Here is a 22922-nt window from a genome sequence, read left to right on the forward strand (position 1 = left end):
TTAGTGTCAGGAGGATTGGACGCAATTGCGGACCAGAGGTGTCCAAAAGTTAGCCCAAAGGGCTAACCACAAAAATTGCAAGCGATTGGATGTGAGAGGGATAACACCAAAATAATAGCGAGTTAAAAAAAACAAAAAAAAACAAGCTCCCTTCAATCAGGGGAAACTAAACCACTGCTGACAAGAAACTAAACTGTCAGTGAGACCGCTTCTCAGCCTAAACACAATGGCCGCCAGGGATACCGTAAAAGAGGAACACAAAAGGCTTGGGTAGAAAGGACCGACCTAGCACCGACAAGCTAATCTTAAAGAAAACTGGGAATGGTGAGCAAATCACGCAGACAGGTTCTTGTGGTTCTTCTGCAGTCTCACACACCCATACACAACAAGGCGGAGAACCGCTCCCTACCTCTGACGGTGAGATAATGAGTCAGCGCAGAGCACTGGAACACAAGGATATATATAGGCTTCCCACACCTGGTGTTAATCAGGGGCAATTAGACAAACACACACACACACCTGCACTCACAAAACTAGATCAGTGGCAGGTGTGAGTGCCCCTCACAGTCAGAGGCCCAGCATACACATGCTTGATAGTAACAAAGCTTTTGACACCACATGTTCTCGTGGTGTTTAAAGGGATAATTTTGGACTAATTCTTTATCTGCAACTTCATATACAGGTTGAGACTGGTCTTATAGAAAACATATAGTGTTTTAAAGCGAGATATTACTGTAATGTGATAAACAAGATCAAGATTCAGACAATTTTGTTTGAACTACATATCCCAGACAGTTCCACCACAAAAAGAACACACATGAAACCAGTAGCACTGCTAATAAAAAACATGTAATTAAAAAAGATACAGCACAAAACCAACAGCATAAAAACAGGAAATATATATATATATATATTGGTTACAAAACTAATTTGATGCAAAGAAATGTACAGGAGCTCACTGGACCTTTCAGACAGGGTTTATTCTCTGAGGAGAAGACAGAAAATCCTGCTGTTCAGCCTTTACATCCATATTTCAGATCATGTAAAAGGTTCTCTGTTGGTGTGAAGACAATATGACATGTTAGGGAAATTATAACGGCAGTCAACGCCATTAGTGAGGCAATAATGTTGTAAGTGATGGGCCTATAATGCAACCACAGACGGCCTCCCCCGTAGAGCCATAAATCTAAATGTAGATGTAATGAGAGACACGACCAGTAGAGGGCAGCAAATCACAACTCTGTCAGACACATTAAAGCCAGACCATCAGGTTATTGATTCACCCGCTGAGGGTAAATGGGTTATAATTGGTCCGAGCAGCAGAGTGAGACTGTTTAATTGAATCATTTTTGCGCCTTATTGATCAAACGCTCCACAACAGACTGATCAGCTGACCCCTGAAGCCTGCGGGTGACTTAAACAGCAGCCTACATGAAGAGGCGGTTTGCAAAAATATAGTGGCATGTTGTCCCATCTGCAGAGCTCAAGAAGCTTTCAGTGAAAATATTATTCCTGCCTCTGACTGTGTGCCGGTGCAGACGAGCATGTGTGTGAAGGAGAGAGAGAGAGAGAGAGAGATGGTAAATGAAGCAGGCCTGAAGCTTAAGCTTAAAATGATGTCTCTAAAGCAGAGAAATTTAATATGACAGGGGAAATGGGCAGCAATTTGCTCACATTATAAATTGATTTGGTCTTATTTGATTGTGAGAGTCTGTATTGAGTGGAATTGATTTAGTCAACTCCTGCCTTTGCAATGCAGGGACCTGCCAATAAAGCAGCTGCTGACCTCAGTGGAGACGCACAAGCAAAGAAACAGACATAAAAATGGACAGCTAAGTGTGGTGGGGTTTTGTTCACTGTTCAAAATACAAATAAACAGTAGAAGAAGTACTCAAGTCTTTTACTTAAATAGAAGTATTATTACCACAGTGTGAAAGTATTCTGTTACAAGTTTAAATAAATTAGCAAAAACACCCAAAATGCTATACTGCTTGATTACTCTTAGACAATCTTAGACATCATCATTTTTTATGTCAACTACATTGAGAATTAATTGTAATAAACCAAGTAACTAGTAAATAAAGCTATCAGATAAATACAATTCAGTTAAAAAGTCAAATATTACTCTCCAAAATGTAGTTGAGTAGAAGTATGATGTAGCTTAATATTGACTCGTTCAATTACTTACAAGTGCATCTACAAGTGTGTACAAGTGCACCTAAATTCACAGCTTGAGCAAATAAACAGATTAAGGTATCACTGACATATTTTTAATCATGAAACTAAAAAACAACGAAATAATTTATCCTTATTATATATTATGTCTACAGTTTTTTCTTCTTTTACTAAAAGAGAAATACTTTTTACAACGTTACAATTCCATTTAGCAGATGCTTTTGTCCACAGTGACATCAAAGTACATCTGAGAGATAATACAGCACAAGCAAGGATCTAGACAAGAGGGAACAACGTGAGAAAGCGAGTTTAACAGGTTCAAGTGCGACTGGACACAGGTGCTGACAGGCAGTGTACAGAGACAATGCTCAGGGTGTATAGAAGCAGATTCTTAAGGGAGCAAATTTTACAGTTTACTATTTTCTCATTAGATTGTACATTGATTTTCCAATTATTTTAGGGGGAAAATATATATATTTTTTTTACATTATGAAGACTCGATTCTGGCACAACCATCCCGACTTCCAGCATGCCTGAGGAGCGGAAATGGATTAACAAAACTCCATCAAAACTTGTTGTATGAATAAAAGCTTTACTGTTTGTGATGTTGAAGTTTGTCGCCTTGGTCGTGCTCATCTATCATCCAAAGATGGAGACAGGAGAAACTTTAAGTAACAGATATTTCGATCACTTAACTAAAATATTCAGCAATACATAGGCCTATTTTTATGGCCTGTTTGAAAGTGCAACTTCACTGCTGCATTACTTTATTCAATTGCAATGTAAATGCTACTAATATAACCGACAAGCTCACCATCTGACACATTGTTCAGAGCGGCATAGTAAAACATTACTCATCTGTAATATACTGTAAAACGGGGATTAACAATGGGGTTTGTGAGAAACGTCTTTCCCAAGTTTATAACCTCTGTCTCCACGATGTCTGGAGTCTCCACCCATCCTATGTGTGCAAGGTTATGACATTCTCAGCCCACACTCTTCTAATCACACACACACACACACACACACACCTCTCCTGTATGTCATTGTGTTGTAATCAGCGCTCTAAGCGACACCGGTGATTATATTTATGAGTTTCTTTTGATATCTTGCCTTAGGAGGCCAGTGTCGTGTCATGAGGCATCACCTGTTGGAAGACGATGCACCGTCGTACTCAATGATCTGTTTCTGGAAAAAGTGAAATCACATTAAAGGTTTTGAGAGGTTTTTTTTTTGGGGTTGTTATGTATTTATTTGTCAAAGAAAGAACCTGATTCAAGATGATGTACAATCATTAACCACAGTCTCTATGTTTGGTTTGACTGCGGCCCTGTTGCGACACATTACACGTGCTCAAGAGGAATTTTTTGTAACATGTCAGCCACTCAAGTTGCCAAGAAATATGATTTTACAAACACATCCTTCGTGCTTTAAGAAACTTGTCTAGATAAGGCTGCAAGTGGACCTTTGACACAGGCACAGATAACGCTAATTAGCCCTCTATAATAATGAGTTCTTCTTTACACAAGGGTGTCGAGAAACTCTGCCGGCTGCATGTAGTCTTTTTCCAGTCAGGTGGCGTGTGAGCGCGTGTGTGAGGGGATTTAACACCTCTCTGTCATGTTTCCTGATGGTGGCTCACTCATGACTCACCATCTTTTCTCTGCATTGTTAGATAGATAGAAAGAGTAGCAACAATAATATAAAATCATCCTGCATACAGTATGTTTATGATGGCCTTGATCTTATTATGTGTTAAATAAGATGAGAAGAGGGATATCACATGTCTTCACGAAAAATATAAAGCTACAAGTATTTTAGCTTAGCTTAGCATAAAAAAATACAAGGAAACAGCTATCCTGTCAAACGGTAAAATAAAATCCGCCAGCACGATAAAGATGACTAGATACGACCTTATAGGTTTATCTCATTTGTTAAATCTTCAGCAATGAAGACATGCTGTATGTGTGGGACTATTTCTTGGCTGAGAGCAATAACTTTCAGATCCCTACCTTTTTTGTTGTACAACTTAAACATATAGCTAATGTGTCAATGCTTAATTTAGAAAATTAAAAAGAAAGTAAAAGCAAAAACACATAGTATCCAAAATGTTTTCTTCCCTTTTAAGCATTAACAGTAGAGCTAGCTACTGTTAATACTTCTCTAAAGGCTAACTAGTTAGCTAGTTAGCAAGGTAACTATGTAGGTAGCTGGCAAGCTAATTTCTACCTAGCGAGCTTATTTCCAGCTAGCTAGCAAACAAGATAGATAGATATCTTAGTGATAGATAGATAGATAGATAGATAGATAGATAGATCTGAATACTTCTATCTAAGCTACTATGAAGCAAGGTTACTATCTATGTAGCTAGCAAGCTCATTTGTAGCTAGCTAACATACAGATAGATAGATAGATAGATAGATAGATAGATAGATGGATACATAGATAGATAGATAGATAGATAACTACTGCTTTCTCATGGAGACAATGGCTCCCAGCTGTAGCGTGTATGTGTGTGTTTGTGTGTGCGCTGAGAGAGCCTCCTCTCTTTCTCCCACTCAGGTCACATCCAAACAACAGGACCAGGTCAGGACCATGCAGATTAAACTATTACCATTATGATGTTAGTAGGACTCGGGGGTGGAATCATGGCCAGCAGTTATGAATACCAGGTTTCATAGAAAACAGTTAAAATGACGCACAGCTGCCGGAGAAGAAAGGACAGGGGGGAGAAGGAGGGAGGAGGGGGCTGAGAGGTAGAGGATGTGAGATTCTTAGCCTCATTTTGTGTGTGTGTGTGTGTGTGTGTGTGTGCGATTAGGACATGTGTTCAGTGACTATGTGTAGGTGTTAGGGGATATTTTGGCTGCAGCGGAGGGATTCAGGCATGAGAGAGGCCCTTCGTCATATAATAGGATAATGTTTTATCTCATCGGAAGAAAGGAGGAGGGTAGAGGGGTGTAATGAGAAGGAGAACAGAAACATAAAGCAGACCACAAAACTTCATAACCTGCTTGACATGTGCAGTACTTACACACACATTAATATTATGTACACAGGGTAGTTTCTGGTCAGACAGGTTAGGACAAGCAACAGCAACTTCTTGTTATTATATAACATCTTTTCACATTGAGAATTATGTGCTTATCCTTAAGTTACAAGAGGCTGCATGTCTCGTGTGTGTGTGTGTGTGTGTGTATGCATGTGTGTGTGTGTGCACCTGAGAGTTCTTCCCATAGTTACTTTAGTCAATATATTTTAACTGCTTTCATGGAACATGTAATTCAACATGGCGGGCAAAATTTGCAAGCCCCTCGTTGAATACTGGACAAATCATGTATAACAGTGTGTGAACGTGTATATGCCTCACTCCTAATGCGAATACTCCTCCAGGCAAGAGTAGAATATAAAACTGTCTTTACAGTCAAGTGGTTAAGTTAAGCAGGGATTAAAAAAGGTATGAGGTTTTTCAGGATAGGAGTGTTTTTGATTTCAGTGTTGTGTATGGCTGTGTTCAATTTGGACCTCATATACATGTAGGAAATAGAATAGCTTTCATTTCACTGCTACCCAAATGCAATCAGCAACTGAAAGGACAAAATCTTGAGAGACACTAAACAATAGGTTACTTCAGGCAACAGATAGCGTTAGCTTTTAACCACTTTTAAGCTAACAATACTGTTATGTGTTACAGGATATGATAGCTTGCAATGCTACTTTAACAGTTTGCAGTTTCTTCATCCGACTTTGGAAGTGTTCTGGTTAAGTCATTAACATTTGTTTCATTATGCTCAGCGACACACATATTTCTGTAAAATGTTATGTTGTCCAATAAAAAAAATAATTTACGCCTTTCCTGTGTTATTGTGTCACACTATCAAAGAGTTACGTCTGCAAGAAAGTGGTTGAATGCTCACGTTAGCATAAGCTGGAGCTTATTGGTTATCAATTTTGTTGTTTTACCTTGAAATGTGGCTAAATGTCCCTCTTGATTTTAACTTTGCATTATCAAATCAGTTGCTGATCAAACAGGAAGCATAAACATAATAACAATTTGTCAGGAACACAGTTGTACAAAACTATCCTCTTGATAGCAACATGTGAACTAACCACCCAGAGCATTACGGCAAATAAAAATGGCCGCCGTGCAAATCTTGTGAATTCTGTCTTGTTGTATCTACAAGGTTAAACAGTTACTATTGTTAATTAGCTAAAATAGTGATTTTGGAATCACAATGGATTCTAATAAGAGGCTTTTCCCAGCTATTCTTTCATATAATGAGAAACACCTGTGTATTGTATATTGATTAATATCATTGTAATTTTGTCCCTACTTCATGGAGAACAATTGTATCTCTAGTGATGAGCATTTAAAGCGATAGAGCCATCACCTCTGCCATAATAAAATATAAAACTACTTCAGTTCTCCCACTGATGTCTCTTTGGTGCCAAATTCTGAATAATGCCTAAGTTATGTCCAGCGTGAGAACGATGTCTCATCAGCAATACATCAAATTATGAATGTCAGACAGTCTCCACAGTGCTGTCTCACTGGGACTTTAAAATTGTTAAATAGTGTTTTGTTTGTCCTCCAAAGAAAGCGCAATCAGTATTATAAAAAAGACTTAGCAATGAGTCTATTGTATTTTCTGAGTATCTATAATGTAAAATTCTTATTATGACAAGACTTTCTTTATGATTATAAACATTGAAACAAACTGTTTTTTCAAACTGAAACAATAACACTCAACAGCACAATGAGGCGCTTCAGTCCCAGGTTTAAGTCATCAGTATCATACTGAGTGACAAGTCATTGACCTTCGACTGCATACAATTTCCCTAAGTAAACAGAGAGAATTTTGACTCTCACACCCTCCTTTTCATAAATATCTGATGCTTTACACATTGCAATGCCTGATGACATGTTATTGATTAATCAAGTGAGGGGTTGAGGTCGGTGTAATGTTGCATTTTGGGGCTGGAAACACTCTATAAGGATAAAGCAGAGCCACATGTGGAAGTGTGCCTGTTGAGAGAAATGTGACTACTTAACACTTCAACAAAGGCGGAATATGTCGAATTTTGGCAAATGTCTTAAAACAACAGGACCTATATATTTCTTGCATTGTACATGAACAGTATCCCAAATGTTTCCAACAAGGTTTAAACCCAAAGAAATCTATCAATCCATTGTCTTCCACTTCAGACATTCCTCTCCCCGGCTACGATTCATAATCCCAAGAGTGCCCTATGGATTTACCCTGGGGTCTCCTCCAAGTTGCCCAGAAAACCCCTAAAGGGAAGAACCTAGGAAGCATACTAATCAGATGCCTAAACCATCTAAACTGGCTTCTTTCGATTCAGAGAAGCAGCGGTTTCCATCTGGCCTCTGTGCCTGCTGGAGGTCACAGTTTTATGAAGCCAAAAGACCCACATCATCTGCAAAATGAAGAGATGCAATTCTGAGGTTCCCAAATCGGTCACTCTCCTCCCTTGGCCACAGCTTGATATCCTGTCCATGAAAATCACAAACAGAATCGATGACAAGGGACAACCCTGGCCAAGGCCACACCAACCGGGGAAAGAGCCTAACCCTGGCACTGAGGAGCTTCAGCAACCTCAACCAAGGGTATGGGTGAAGCTTCCCCTGGATCTTAAACTCTGCTTCCTCAACAGAAGATATTTTGGTTGCATTAAGGAATTCTTCAAAATGTTCTTTCCGCAGATTAACAATATCCTCAATCCAGATCAGCAGTTCTCCTACCCCGCTTAATATAGCCTGCGCCAAGCACAGCTTTCCCCTCCTGAGTCATCTAATAGTTTGGCAGAACTTCCCCAGAGCCAACCAAAAAGCCCCTATTCAAAGCCTCCCTGGACTCCCCACACACCAGAATCTTTGCTTCTGTGACAGCCAAAGCCAAAGCCCTCCAACCCACCTAGTACATGTCTGTGACCTGTTTGCTAACCAAACCTGAAACATATCATTCTTCAGCCTGACAGCTTCCTTCAATGTCAGGGTCCACCAACGGGTTCTTAGGTTGAAGCCAAGACGCTTTAACACCACATGATGTGTCAGAGAGTGGGGAAGGAAGTCGGTCAAGTTCTGTTTAGTAGTGGCTATTTCATTAGGATCAAATAACATGTTGTTCTTAGATACATTACCTTGTTCGTGAACATTATATTGGCACAGTTGTTCAAATACAATTTTCCCAATTGTTTTAGATGACCCAAATATTTCAAATGAAATTGATACTACCGCCTAAAAACTGTAATTGTAAGATGCCAATGGTGGTTCGAGTGATTGATTGGCCTCACAAATACAGCTGTCATACTAGACAGAACTATTTATTTTCAAGTTATGCAACAGTTTGACTACAAACCACATGTGCATCACCTCTTATCTATGAAACCATAAAGCATGTGAGAAGACAAGAGGAAACTATTAGCTGTTTGGTAAGGGAGGTGGTCAGTGCACTCTGATAGTCTTCGAGTGAGCAAACAGTTTTGATTAATTGTGTATATATGGATACGATATGTGGCAAGCAGACCCTTTTCTCTTTTCACAAATCACGATAAGAACTCTCAAGGTCTCCTTTTCCTCACCTCAAGTGTGAAAGCAAAGGGGTTTTGTTGTATCCTCTGAAGGCCCACTCAAAGGGTGTCACCCCAAGGTGCAAAGATGTGTGCCTGATATGGAGGGAAGCCTAATGGGTTTGTCCTTTGAACTCTTATTACAAACAGAGGGGCATACACAGGAAATAACAGCGCTGTAGCTTAGGGTGGCTCCAGGATATCGTAAAAGATTTCTGGACCAAATAGTTCAATTATTACCAGAATGTTCCTCTGAATGGGGCATTTATCAGGAACTGTTTTGATCTGAGGCTGTTGCATTGGTTAATGGTTTGTTGGATTTGTCATCTTTTTCACATTAGTCATCGCAGAGTGATGTTAAAACTCCCTGACAACTGATACTGTGTTGTTATGTTTCACACGGTGAGGCTGTGACAAAGAACTGAAAAACAACACTGATTAAAACAACTGGTAATGGTGAGTAAAGCGGGAGTTGCAGCTGAAACAGCTCTGGGATATTTTTCTTTCCAGGTCTTTGTTTTAATATTTTATTTCAAAATAAAAGATTATGAAATCACTTCAGCCATAAAAAAAACTCTTTGCTGGATTACATCTCAAGCACTGTCTGCTGATCCTTATCAGTATTAGTGAAGCAATGCTGATTCTGTATTGATTATCAGCTATCCCACAAAACAAGAAATACTCCTATGCTGGAATGTAACCTCACAAAATAATTGTATTTTTTAAGAGCCTCCTCAGGGCCTTACAAACGCAACTGACCAAACAAATGTGCAATTAATCAACCCACAAATAAATGTATCCTGTTTGTCTTGGTCCCTGTTACCAATTTTTCAAGTTGTTGAGCTGAGTGAAATTGGCTGCATTTATCCAAAAGGCTTTACTGTTTGCCACTAATCCCCAATCAGACACACATAAACACTCAGATGGCAGCAAGCCGCCATGCTGGTTTAACCCTTTGGAGTCATTTGGGGATCAGTGTCTTGGTCAATCGCACTTCAACATGTGGACTAAAGGAGACAGACATCAAACTGCCAACCCTGCGATTACTGGACAAACAACCCGACCTGTTCGGCCACAGCTGCCCCATGATGGTTGATGACTGCTGCTACCAAGCAAACATAGCTTGGGAAACAGAGGAATCTGCAAGCTCATTTTTATTTGGTCTGGCAGATGTACATGGCCCCCATCCCTGTTACACAGAAATCCATCCAATTTTATTCAGGCTGGACCAATTGCAACCATTTTTCAAATATGGGGTGGGTTAGATGACAAAACTGTGTCTCAATTCAGGGGCTGAATCCTTCGAAGGACGCTGTCTACGGAAGATGGGTCATTCGTAGCCTGTGTAGACCGCTAAGCCCCAACTGAAATGACCGGTCTGGCATACAGAGGATCTCCTGTTTGCGTTACCAGCTGCTCCCGCAAATAACTTTTGCCCCTGTTGCCTAGCAACAGGTTGCTAGTGGGTTAACTAGCTATCATAACTAATGTTGCGTAACTTTCAAGGCCCCTTTCGTTATTTTTAACATTTGTATCACTAGCTATTTGATTGAATTGAAACCAAAAACTTTTACATGTAAAGTAGATTCCTCTGCCGTTTAAGAATCCGCCATCTTGTTTGAATTGGCACGCAATGAATCTTGGGATACAAAGAATCCCTCGAGTGTATCCTTCGCGGCCTGGAAAAAGGAGGAGGCATCTGAAGGAGCCTTCAAAATCAGACAGCCGCTGTGATGCAATCGGCCTTCAAATACGTCCTCCAAAGGATGCAGCCGCTGCATTGGGACACAGCTAAAGAGTGACTGTCAAGAGAGGAGCCATTTGTAAACAACCAAGATGGCCGCCACCTTATGAATCCATTATCTTGTTATTATTTAATTACCTGGATGGTTAGCCAAGTTATATAAAAATGATAAGTGTTGATATTGAATCATGTCTTGCCAAATATCTTTGATTAAATAAGAAGCTATATTAATTTAAGCTAGCTACCTAGCCTAGCAGCATACCACTGTTTCATTGCTTTAAATTTTCGTAGCTTCAAGAGGGATTTTGGTCTGTACGATTCCAGGCTAAGGGAACATGTTTGTGAACATGAGTTGCAACTTTTATATTTTCTTTACACTCTAGTGCTTGTGTGTTTCCTGAACGCATCTCCAATGTAGCGAAATCTGTAGAGGCCTTACACGTACGTTCCCCTGTTGAGAAGTGCTACTACTGATGTTTGATTTCAAACTTATATTTTCTAAAACAGTTCACCTGAGGCAACATTTTTAAAAACGAACGTAGCGTCTGGTAATACAACCCTCCTCGATTTCTGATATTATCTTTAACTTTGTGATAGCATGTCAGCTGTTGTGGTATCTCTACAATCTCTGATAACAACATGTTCTATTCTGAGAATTATTGGGAAGGGTTGACTTTGGAGGGAGTTATGTATGTGTGTGCATGTGTGTGTGTGTGTTCGTCTATCCGGGCTCCCCGTGGTCATTCTATTGGTCTTCTGAGTGGGTGGTCTGTTTCAAGAGAGGAGCACTGGAAACATTATACCTACATACACACACACAGACAAACACACACTCACAAAGGGAAACTGGGAATCACACCAACGCAGCACAGCAGAGGGTGGAGCAGCAGCCTTCTTCCAGATGTGTGACATTAATTTAGCTGATCCAAAACATGAACCGGTAGCTCCCACTCACTCATCACCACTATGTGTGTGTGTGTGTGTGTGTGTGTGTGTGTGTGTGTGTGTGTTTCGAAACACCCTAACTTTTGTAATACGGCACACACAGAAATACACCTGCAAGTCTGTATTTTCTTTAGATCTGGCAAGAGAAGAAATCGAGATAAGAAATGTGACTAGAGAAATAAAAGGAGTGAAGTGAAAGTTTAAGGTGGAGGGAAGGATGGAGCGAAGCGGAGTTAAGGGAGACAAGGTGGGTGATTAAAGAGAGAGGGGAAAAAGATGAGGAGCCGAGCAGGTTGTGAGAACACTCTCCACTCTGACCCGAGGAGCAGCGCCCCTGGACTTTCATACAATCCTTTCCACCGGGGAAGGAGAGGGGGATACGGTGCACGGAAAGACAAAGAGAAGAAGAGAGAAAAAATGAAATTAAATAAGAAGAGCGGAGGAGGAGAAGAACGAGGAGAGAAGATGTAGGAGGACGGAAGTGGTTGATTGGGTCTCCCTGGAGATCCTTTTGTTTAGATTGTTCTGCATTTCACTGCTTTCACTCTCTCCCCTCCACCTCCCTCTTTTTTCCTGACATCTGAGGTAGATTACAACAGAGACCCTGGGTCACATTTATGACTTAAATCAAGAACATATGGTGTGTGTGCGTTCGTGTGCACGTTTGGACGTCCAGTTCAGTGCAGTGGGATTCCCCTACAGTCCCCGAGTGGTGGTCAAATTTATTTTCTTGTCCATTGTCTCTCGCTGGGACATCAAAGGACTATTGTTTGCTGATCAGCGAGGGTGCTGCAGGTTACTTGCAGGTCCCGGACAAGAGCTCCTCTCCCTCTCCACATCTCCCCTTCTTATCTGCTTTCGCTGAAACTGAACTCTTAAGTGTGTCGAATCTTCACAGAAAAATCCCAGCTACAGAGGATCAGCACTCCCACAGAACCCATGTTTAGATTCTTAAAGATTAAGTGTGTTTATGCCTCATTTGTTTCATTTAGGCCTTGAGGAGGCTTGTTTTAATGGCGTACACACTCTCTCTCTCTCTCTCTCTCTCTCTCTCTCTCTCTCTCTCTCTCTCTCTCTCTCTCTCTCTCTCTCTCTCTCTCTCTCTCTCTCTCTCTCTCTCTCTCTCTCTCTCTCTCTCTCTCTCTCTCTCTCTCTCTCTCTCTCTCTCTCTCTCTCTCTCTCTCTCTCTCTCTCTCTCTCTCTCTCTCTCTCTCTCTCTCTCTCTCTCTCTCTCTCTCTCTCTCTCTCTCTCTCTCTCTCTGCTTTAATAAAAACCTCATGGACGAAATAAAACAAGATGTACCAAATACTTGAGCTTTGATATTAAGTCGTGTTTTTCAAGTACAAGAAAAAATCTCAATAACTTCACCATACGACCACATCTGTAAAAGTGTCAGTTGACTTTATTAGGTTCGGCTTCACTCAGTTGAAGAAAAAACAACTTTTGTCTTTGGAACGTTTACCTAGGAAGAAAACAAACCTACAAAAAAATAAGTTGTTGGAAGGACAATATATAAAACAATGGCATCAAAATATCTTTGACAAGAGAACAAAATCGAGAAAAAAAACAAGGCTCAAATATTTTTTGGATGCAGGGCATTTTCCTCTTTTGGCCCTTTTGTTTACAAAATCATAACAAAAGAGGAAATAAAACTAAAAAAATCAAGTTATTTACAGTGCATATATTTACATTAAGGCATTTTTGCTGGGGAGAAAGACGGTTGATCTGATACAACCCCCACTTCTACACAATCAAATAAATAGTCAGATTTACCATGATACATTACAGTGCTATATTATCTTTACGCTACCTGCAGTGAATGAACAAATACAGTTATAGGCGCAGGCTCCATCACACCAACATGGACGTTCAAGTGTATATTGAAAGGAAAGGTTCAAGTGTTTTAAAACAATACTCGCACATCTATTTGTGCATTCAAAGAGCTATCAGGGGCAGTCAGTAATCAGGGACAAAATGTTTATTCTGTGGAAAAAAGGACTAAAGTCACTCTGTGGTTTTCCTCACCACCAAGGAAACGCTGTCTACTGCAGCACAAAGAGTCAATTATGCACTCACATTAGGTGTTTTCAGTTCTGAGAATGCTTGAAGGAACCCACCACTGTTTCTGGTGAAGCAAGAACTCCAGGAACTGAGAACAATCTCAGTTCTTAGAAAGCAATTTAGAGACTTCTTTGATCGTCTTTTTCAAAGTAGCTCAGGAAGCACAGGAAGAACCTTGAGAGACGGAAATGTACGCTAGGGGTGGGACCACACAAATTGATACAGCGCTACATCGCCGTCCTGACTGCGATTTTGACTCACCGCGTCACTACTAATGACTCCTCACGGTGGCGCTTATGACATGAATGAGGGTAACATGAATGTAAATTAAGACGTTAATCACATATCGTGATGTATCATTATATAATTGTCTTGCAATATATCAGTTATAGCTGTATCTTATTATCGTTACCGTGGGGCACGTATCGCAGAACATATCATGAGTTACCCTGCGATTCCCACCCCTATTGTGCGCTGATTTGTTCAACACACGAGCCAGTGCAGAACAGAACAGCTTGAAACAGTAGCTTTAAAAACTGGGCCACATGGATAGACAGAAAGTCTAAATGTTCTCCCCAAACCCAGCCTGCTGACGTCACTTCAGTGTTCCTTTTGTTGGAAAACAGAGAAAAAAAGGCCTTGAAGGTTTGCAGTTTGTAGCAGAGCTCCCGAGTGGCCAGTTTAGAGAAGAACACCACAATGTTCATATGTGCGTGCGAGTATTGATTTAAGACTTAATTAAAACGTGCACCCATCCTTTAACATAACACACACGTCCATGTTCGATTAACCGATAGAGCCAAGTTGCAAGTAAGTTGTGTACAGGGTGAGAGGACAATAACCCTCTGAGACGGGACAGACTGGGATTTTAGTAAAACAGATCCACATTATGTCACGATGGAAGAGGCTGCAGCCGAGCTGTTAAATTACAATGAACGATGGGTAACCTTGTGTTTTTCCAAGCTGAAGATCGGATAGATTACGAGATACAAACAGCACCATGTGTGTTTAAAAGGACTGTCTACATTGATCTGCTACCAGTGAACGCAACACACATAAACCAGAGAAGGAGGCACTTAATAAGGTGTTGATGATGGAGACGATACTTTGGTTAAAACATTTAAAGTAAGGTGTTTTTTAAGAAGCTTGTGCATCAGATTCTGTTTGAATGAATTTTGGTACATGTCTAAGGGTTCTGCTTACATCTGGTAGGAAATCCATCAAAAAGTAAACATGAATTATTCATCGCCTAATTGCTGCTCTTTAGCAACAACCTCGCCTCCCTCTGTTCCTCAGCCATCCTCTCTCTAAAATCTCTCCATCTCATCCCCTCCCTCCTTTTTTTTTTTCCTGCACTATCTTCCCTCTCTCCAGAGTATAAATGCCTTCAATTTTTAATATCTGAACAGCACTGATTTGTGTGCCGTTCGCAGAGATTCAGTCCAGTAGTGATAATGATCGTTCCAGTGGTGAATGAGATGCGTGGGCCCGAGCGGCTCAGACTTTAGATTACCGATTCTAGTGCAAACCGAAGGATCAAATCTGGATATTCCAGTTACATAAAACAAACAAACAAACCAAGGAGTAAACAAGGATTTGGCTTGACTAGATTTGCAAACAAACACTTCTCCTTTATATAAAAAAAAAAAAACATGAAGCCAGTTCTTTGTTAGAACAGAGACAAAAGATGTACAAGTTTTGAGTGGTAAGTGCTTTCGTTCCAGTCACACAAAAGAGTTCAAATAGACCAGAGACACATTTTGGAGCTACCATTTTCTTTTTGTAAATGTTTTTCTTCTTTGTTATTGTCCAAAGAAATTTTTTTACCAACTATTGTCGGAGGTTTAGGGACCTTCTACTCCGGTCTTTCTACTTTAAAACCTCCAAATTGTCCCTCTCAAGGTTAAGAGCAACATCTGGCTATCGTACCATTTTTAGCACGTGATAGCAGCACCAGGAGGAGCTGTGGTGTCAGTGGAAGCCGCTCTGCATCAGGCAGCTTGTAACATTGTCGCTGTTGGAGGGGTGGGGGGGATTTGAATGAGTGCTTTATGTGTGTAAAGATAGTGCTCATGTATTGGTAGTGTGTGTGTGTGTGTTTGTGTTTGTGTGTGTGCAAACGCTGCTAGTTCTGGTGTCTCTTCATGTGCAAAGCCAGGTGGTCGGACCGGGAGAAGGAGCGCGAGCAGACGGCGCACTGGAAGGGTTTGGCGCCCGTGTGCTTCCGGTAGTGACGCGTCAGCTCATCCGAACGGGCGAAACGCCAGTCGCAGCTGTCCCACGTGCACCTGTACGGCTTCTCACCTGTAAGAGAGGAGAGAGAGAGAGAAAAAGAGTGAATAAGTGCAGCTGAAAAAAATAAGCAAAACTCAGGTGATCTCCAGCCCTCTATGACGGAGCAGAGTTGCATCAGAATGTATTTATAAGTAGTGACGATCCCGATTATTAATAAAAGAAAGGCTTATTCTCTGAATTACATGATTCATACAGTTGGGTGGAGGCACTGCGAAAACAGGTTTTACAGAAAAGTCCAGCCGTCTCACATCTACAGTCACAACTCTGTCACAGGCATCCATCAGCACGAACGCTGCACAGGTTTCCCACGGGCGACTCCTCTGCTTTGTCTGTCTCTGTGCTTTAGTCTCTGCTGGATGTAATTTGTTTCTCTGTCACTCTGCCATTTGAATAATCTTCAGCGGCAGCCTCGGGCACTTTGTTAAAGAAAACTAGTGTGACTTGTCTCCTTCAGCAGCAGCTCTGTTTAAGGCCACCCATCTGCCTTATAACCAAAGGTGGGTCAGAGATTTTGTTCACCCGTTTTGCAAATACTATAAATAAAACAAGAAACTACACTCACTACTGGTGGCATTTACCCATGCAGATTATTTTGGTTTTATAGGTTAGCCTGCGACATTTCTGCAACCACCACAATACAGGGAGGAGGTTGGAATTTTTTTGTGGGGCTTAAATAAAGAAACAACATAACAGGAAAGACGATTATGTAACAAGCATCTGTACCACTTCTAGGTATTTATTTCTGTCTAGTAACAATGGATGCATAAGATACTTCCTTTTTTATTTTGTGTGACTCAGTTTTAAAAAGTATCTTAACTATGAGCCACAATGCTGCTGTCTTGTTGGAAGTTTTGTCCTCTTGCCTCTTTGTTTTACAAGAGATGCCGTTTTGCATTTTAAGACATATATATATATAATGTTACAATGTTTCAAATCTGTAGGTAAAAGTATGTTGGAGTAATCCCCAGGCTTCTCAGCTCAGTCTGCTGTGAACGCCAGGTTTCACACAGTTTTTTCTACACGCTGCATTTTGTGACGTCACAAAGTGCAGCCTCGCGGGCTTGAAGGGGCGGCGTTTCTTAAAGGGACAGAGCTGACTGAGTCGTTTCAGGCAGAGGCTGTGTGAGGGCCTGCTCAGAGCACCTGAGTGAGAAAAATGAGGAGTTTTTTTAAACTGTAAATTATGCTAAGCTACTCCAAAATACATAAATATACAAAAGAAATATGAAGCTTCAAATTAGCATAATACCCCCCTTTAACACCTAAGAAATGTTAAGATCTCCGGCAAACTCTGTCAAACAAAACTGTCTTTCCAGAATCAATGTCCCATTCCCGTGGAAAGTAGTGAAAGATATTTATACTACTTATGGTAAAGTAATATAAAATGTTTAAATGTTCAATTCACCTACATTAAATTGGAGTTGAAGCAGAAATCTCAGAGACTAAGACAAATAAAGCAAAACTATCTGCACGCTGGATACCACTGGAGGCTGAGTAAGGTTGAATGTTTTCTTAGTTATTTGAATGAACAAACCCTTCAAACAAGCACAGCAAGCTCTGCAGCTTCACTAAAACAACCACAGTTAACCTGAAAGGAAATTAACCCGTGTCAGCAAACTGAGACACACACACACACACCTGAAAGAGAACACAATGAGACAATGAAAAGAAGCTGGGCTACAAAGAGTGAACTGGGAGGAGGACTCATGAAAACACACACACACAAGCTCAGACACACAAACAATCAGGGTAATGGACGTTGATGGAGATTAGAGTGGGAACTCCCACGGGGAACCAAACGCATTAGGAATCATCTCATACAGATTACTGACAGGTGTGTGTAGACATATGTGCGCGCGTGTGTGTAAGTGTGCGTTCAGGCAGCTGAATAAGAGAAGTAGAATGAGTAACAGACAGAGATAGAAATGGGGTGAGTGGGGGGGGTAGAAGGTGGGAGGGTTTGACGGAGCAGAGAGGACGATTAGCTAAATGAAAGTGATCGAAGAAGGGGTTAAAAATAACAAAACGGCAGAGAGGATATGGAAGTTGCTGCTACATCCCTCTTTACGTGTCGTGTTCTCATCCTGTGGTCTGTAATAACTGCAATAACCACAATCAGCCTGCAGCATGAATGACGCCAGATCTAATTGTCGTGTCATGTTCCCAATGCTGAAATGCGAGGCACGCACACCCACAGCGAAGTTCTGAACAAGTCGTTCAGGCTCATAAGTGGGACAGACTCGGTGGTAAAAGTTAGCTTCGTGTGTGTGTGTGTGTGTCCAGATGAGTGAGGAATGCATGGATATCAACAGAAGCTTTGTTTTGTTAGCTGCAGTGAGGAGGGGCCCAACACCTAAGTGTGTGTTTGTTGACTTTGTTCATCCAAAACTAATAGCTCAAATCCAAATGTGGAAGAAAGAGTCGGAGTGGAAGGAAAAAATAGGGTAAGGGAAGTGTGGATATTAGGAACAAGATGATCTAAGATATTTTTGTATCGCGTGTGTATTTATTCTGGCAAACAAGCCAGACTAGCCTCGGAAAAGCGTGTAAAAGCATTTAATGTCTGAACAGGCACCAGGATCCTAAGAGAGATGGCACCACGTGTCTCGCTCCGACCACATAGCCGGAGAGGCATCCCCTGGCAGAAGTGTGTCACTTCCACCTGTTTTGATGGAATAGTATATTGGGCAGAGGATGGGAATGGGGTAGGATACATTTACACTCACATGCCAGGAACACAACACTCTGCCTAGCAACGTGGTGCCAGCGCAGATACCGAAATACGAATCATGTGGGCAGCGTCGTTTTTTTTGACGGGTGCCTTCTAAAAAAGCGGCATTAATTAGAGGAATGTCTTACCCGTGTGAGTCCTGAGGTGGGCTTTCAGATGGGACGACTTGGTGTAGACCTTCTTGCAGCCTGACGACGCACAGAAAGATAAACACAAACAGAAGGCTTAGTCCAAATCCAAAATAATAAATAACGTTTCAGATATGTGTTTACCCATTAAGCTGAGCTGAGGTATGCTAGAAATGTGAGCTAACGAAGAACAGAAGCTGTCTGGAATGAGAGATAGTAAATGTTTGTGCTTGTTTTTCTGGTTTTCATACAGTACGCCGTCTGATTTGGTGTTAAAACAGTTTGAATTTAGAGGATTTAGACAGAAATTCACTCAGCTGCTCGCCACATGCTTTGTTGAAAACTTCAGTTTGCAACACCTGTCAGTTTGGCATCAAAGAGGAGGTATTTTAAGTTGAGGATGACTAAACATTTGCACATTATGTTCCAGTAAGTTTGTAGATTACAAGGTCAAAAAGGTCACTGGATGCAGATATATTAAGACTTTAAATAAGAATTTCTTCTATAGCAGCCGGTAAGCAGCTTTAGCAGCAGTGTGACTAATGTACACTTAGTAAAATATGGATCTATCCGTGCGTGGATATGATGGATCTGCTTCATTTGACTTTAAAGAAGTGAGACGTGTGCTAACTTGCTGCAGGAGGCTCCGCTTAAGCCTATTTTACATGCTGCCACAGGCTAGCTGACATTACATGTCCTACAAGTAGCTGCACATCGTACAGTGTGTGTGAGTCAAAAATGGTAATGTGCGTGAGCAATCTTGAGTGTGACTATATGCAAATATGTGTAGGGAAAACATCAAATGATTCAAGGAGAGCAACTATTTAATTAACACACACCCACACACACACAGGTTCCTTCCACAATCATACCAGCGATGACTTGAAAACCACAACAATGCGTGGCTCATGGCTGAGTGTGCACGAGTCGTTTGAGGTGAGATGATATATGCAAATTAGTTTTAACCAGACAGTGAAATGAAAGGCTGCAACTTTAGATGTCCAACGCCAAGATATTTTAATTCCAGGTCAGTGTGTGCTCTGTTGTGGCTGCAGAACAAGTTGTGACTCACAGGCCTGGGAAAGTCATTCAAGATGCAGTGTATAATTTTTTAGAAATGCACGGCAGTCCTAAAATAAAGCTGAGTGACCAGATATTCACCTGACCACAGAGCAGAGTAAAAATAAACACACCACAGTGACAAGATTCAGCATGCACGCACAGCAGCAGAGCTGTGTTGTTATTCTAACCTGGGTAATCACAGTGGTGGATCCGTCGCTTCTCCAGGTCCGGGTTGTTCCTCCGGTTGTAGCGGGCAGGCACGGTGGTCTGAGCTGTGGTTGGTGCTGGATTTGTCACAGGAGCTTGGGGGAGTCCTGTGGCTTGGCCCGGGACCGGCGTGGGACCTGTTGTGAGCGGCAGGGCTAAGCTGCCCGGTCCCGGACCCGGTCCGAGTCCAGGGGTGCTGCATGCCAGCTTGGAGGCGATGGTGGCTGCGTACGACGGCGGAGGGGACATGGCGTGCAGCAGCTCCTTCTGCCTATCGGGGCTGCCGGGCTCCGAGCTGGGCGGAGAGGGTGGCAGGTAGGGCACCTGCTGCTGGAGGAAATGTGGGTGCGCCTGAGCGTGAGGGTGTGTGTATGGTCCTCCACCCAGGCCGCAGTAGACCGGTTTTGCAGTCTGCTCTTGCTGAGATGTGGAAGAAGCAACCGGCAAATCATGGAAAGGCGTGTGGATTGTGGACGTGGAAGTGTGTTGTATCTGCTGATGATGATGCTGCTGATGCTGAGCCTCCATACCGTTGCCAAGGTGATGGTCCAAGCCGGAGTTTAGTAGCTGAAACAGCGAGCCGCCACCGTCATGGTGGTGGAGAGCGTGATGCTCAAACTGAGATGACATTTCCTGCTTGACAAACACCTCCGGCACTGCATCGCCACCGCGGCCGCCTCCAGACTGGTTAAAAACACTGGTGAAGTCTGGTAACCCTGTTAGCGTCATGTTTATGGCTGAGCTTTCCATGGCGATGCTGCCGGGGCCGTGCCCAGATGTGCTGCAGCCACTGGTGGGCGTAGCGTTGGGGCAGTGCAGCTGTAGGTTGGGGGAGAAACACGGGGAGGCAGACTCTGTTTTGATTTGGGTAACACCAGTGTGGTTCTGATGATGAGCGGGCCGCGCCTGCTGACACAAGCCCACTCTCAGGTAGGCGGCGTCGGGGAGGTAAAGGTTCATGTTGAGGGTGTAGGGAGCCGCGATGTGGTCGTCGGTGAAGAAGTGATCCATGACAGACGCACCGTCTCTCTGTGACTTCTGCTGGCTGTCTGCAGGAGTGTGAAGGGGAAGAGACTGAGGGGAGAGATACCTGTCCATCTCACACTTTGCCTGTGGAGGAATCACACAAAAAATCTGGTTTAGAATCATTTAATAACTTCAGAGTAGACTTCTCCTAAATGCATCCAGCTCCTACTACAGCTGTGCTTACATGAGCCACCATGAAACTATTCTGAGGTGCTATTTCGAGAAGACAAAAGGTTTGATAGGACAGTCACCGCTAAAACATTTATCAAGTAGTCATCAATAGGCGCTTGCCACATTCCCTCTCTGCTTGCAAGGCTGAACTCAGAAACCTTCGAGCTGCGAGGCCAACAGTTGAGGATTGGAGCACGTTCTGATGGAAATAGAGAATCAAATCTAAGACCTTTCATATGAGACATTTAAAATTTCTGCAGAAGATTACAGACTAAAGAAGCAGCCCATCATAGGCACCACAGGTGAACAACTTAAGGTTTGACGAAGCCTTGCTCTTACTGTGCTTTTCAGTCTCATTAACATTCAATCTGAATTTCTCACTGAAAAGTTAGAGAAGCCCTGCAGCAGAGGATGAAACAGCAACATGAAAGGGAATGGGGAAACACCCATGCCTCCCTGTCCGCTGCAGCAGTAGCAGCAGCAGCAGCAGCAGCAGTCTGGGGATGGGCTGCTATTTCTACGCTCCTGATCCTACCAGCTGTTCTACAGGACTCTCTCCTCTGCTGCTGCACAAGTTTCCTGCTAACTGAGGGACAAGAGTTGCCGGGACCTTTTCTGTCCCGAGGCTGGAGTCAGTTGTTGTCAGCGTGGTATGATGGTGAGAGGGGACGCCAACAACTGCTGGCCAACTGGCTGGCAGAGATAGAAAACATGCGGTGAATGCGTTTGCAGGCGGAGCAGCGGCTCGGCTCCACGTCCAGCTGGTCGCATATTACCGCAAATAGTGCAAAACAAAGTGATGATTAACACCACGCAAAGAGGCCGATTGTGATTTAAAGTCCAGAAAAAAAACAACCAAACAACAACCTGGGTCTACAACCAGTCTGCCACGCCCATTCAATGAAATACATCACTAATGTGTAAAGTCTATTTGGTTTCTACCTGAGTATAGTCGTTTTGTCCAGCCTTGTCCGTGTCTGTGATCTTGCAATCCAAGCCGAACAACGCCGACTCCTCCAGGGGGAATCCAGCGGGCAGAGTCGCCTTCTGTAGCGTGTAGAAGGGATCCTCCTGCCCGCCGCCGCTCATCGTCAGTGTCGCGGCCATGAAGCTCCGGTGCGGCGCCGCAGACGATCCTTCGTCCTGTTATGCAAAGAGGAGGATGCTACAGCCGTACTGAGGGGGGAAAGGAGTGGAGCTGACGAGGTGAACAGTGCGGTGTGGTGTGTTGGAGTTATGTCTGCTACATCTCCTTCCACTTGTTTCATCCCCTCCACCGGCCCACAGTTTTCTATCTCCTGTTTGTAGGGCGGAGCGGCCCCAGTGTAAATACAGCACATGCACCGCCCACCAAACCTTTAAAAAGGCTTTGATCATTCATTCACTGGCCACCGCCCTACGCTCCATCTAAATACATTAACAACAGTGTCGTAAAGGGCACACAGGGCCAGCCAGACATCCACAGAGGCGGTGAAGGTTAAACTCGTTCATCAGGTTGTTCAAGAACATATATTTAAAATGTACCACATTGTCACAACAAATACATAAATACCTCCTTGTCCACTGTAAAGCCTTAAGGGCACATTCTGGAGATTACTGTCACTTACTTTCATTATATTGGGTACTCGCAGTAAAATAAGAAGAATCAAGGAAATGCTGACTTTTTGTTCACTATTCAGTCGGAAAAAAAAAAAACACTGCATCCTACATTTCCCACAATTCAAATAAGTTCCTCATTTGACTCGTGAAGCCACAGGAATGGCTGCTACTTTCAAACCCCATAGC

General features: G+C 42.5%; 1 protein-coding gene across 1 annotated transcript; it reads right to left on the reverse strand.

Annotated features, from left to right (window-relative positions):
- Positions 1–15488: 15488 nt before the first annotated feature.
- On the reverse strand, positions 15489–22470 carry klf5a (Kruppel like factor 5a). The gene is made up of 4 exons (XM_069659072.1): positions 22080–22470; positions 19922–21050; positions 18672–18731; positions 15489–15821 (listed from the first exon to the last, which is right to left on the reverse strand). The coding sequence occupies exons 1-4, from the start codon at positions 22242–22244 to the stop codon at positions 15643–15645; spliced, it is 1533 nt and encodes a 510-aa protein (XP_069515173.1). The 5' UTR covers positions 22245–22470; the 3' UTR covers positions 15489–15642.
- Positions 22471–22922: the final 452 nt, after the last annotated feature.

Source organism: Semicossyphus pulcher, unplaced genomic scaffold, assembly GCF_022749685.1.
Source record: "Semicossyphus pulcher isolate SPU_LCO1_2020_fin unplaced genomic scaffold, fSemPul1.0.p SCAF_12, whole genome shotgun sequence".
In the NCBI taxonomy this organism is placed as follows: Eukaryota; Metazoa; Chordata; class Actinopteri; order Labriformes; family Labridae; genus Semicossyphus; species Semicossyphus pulcher.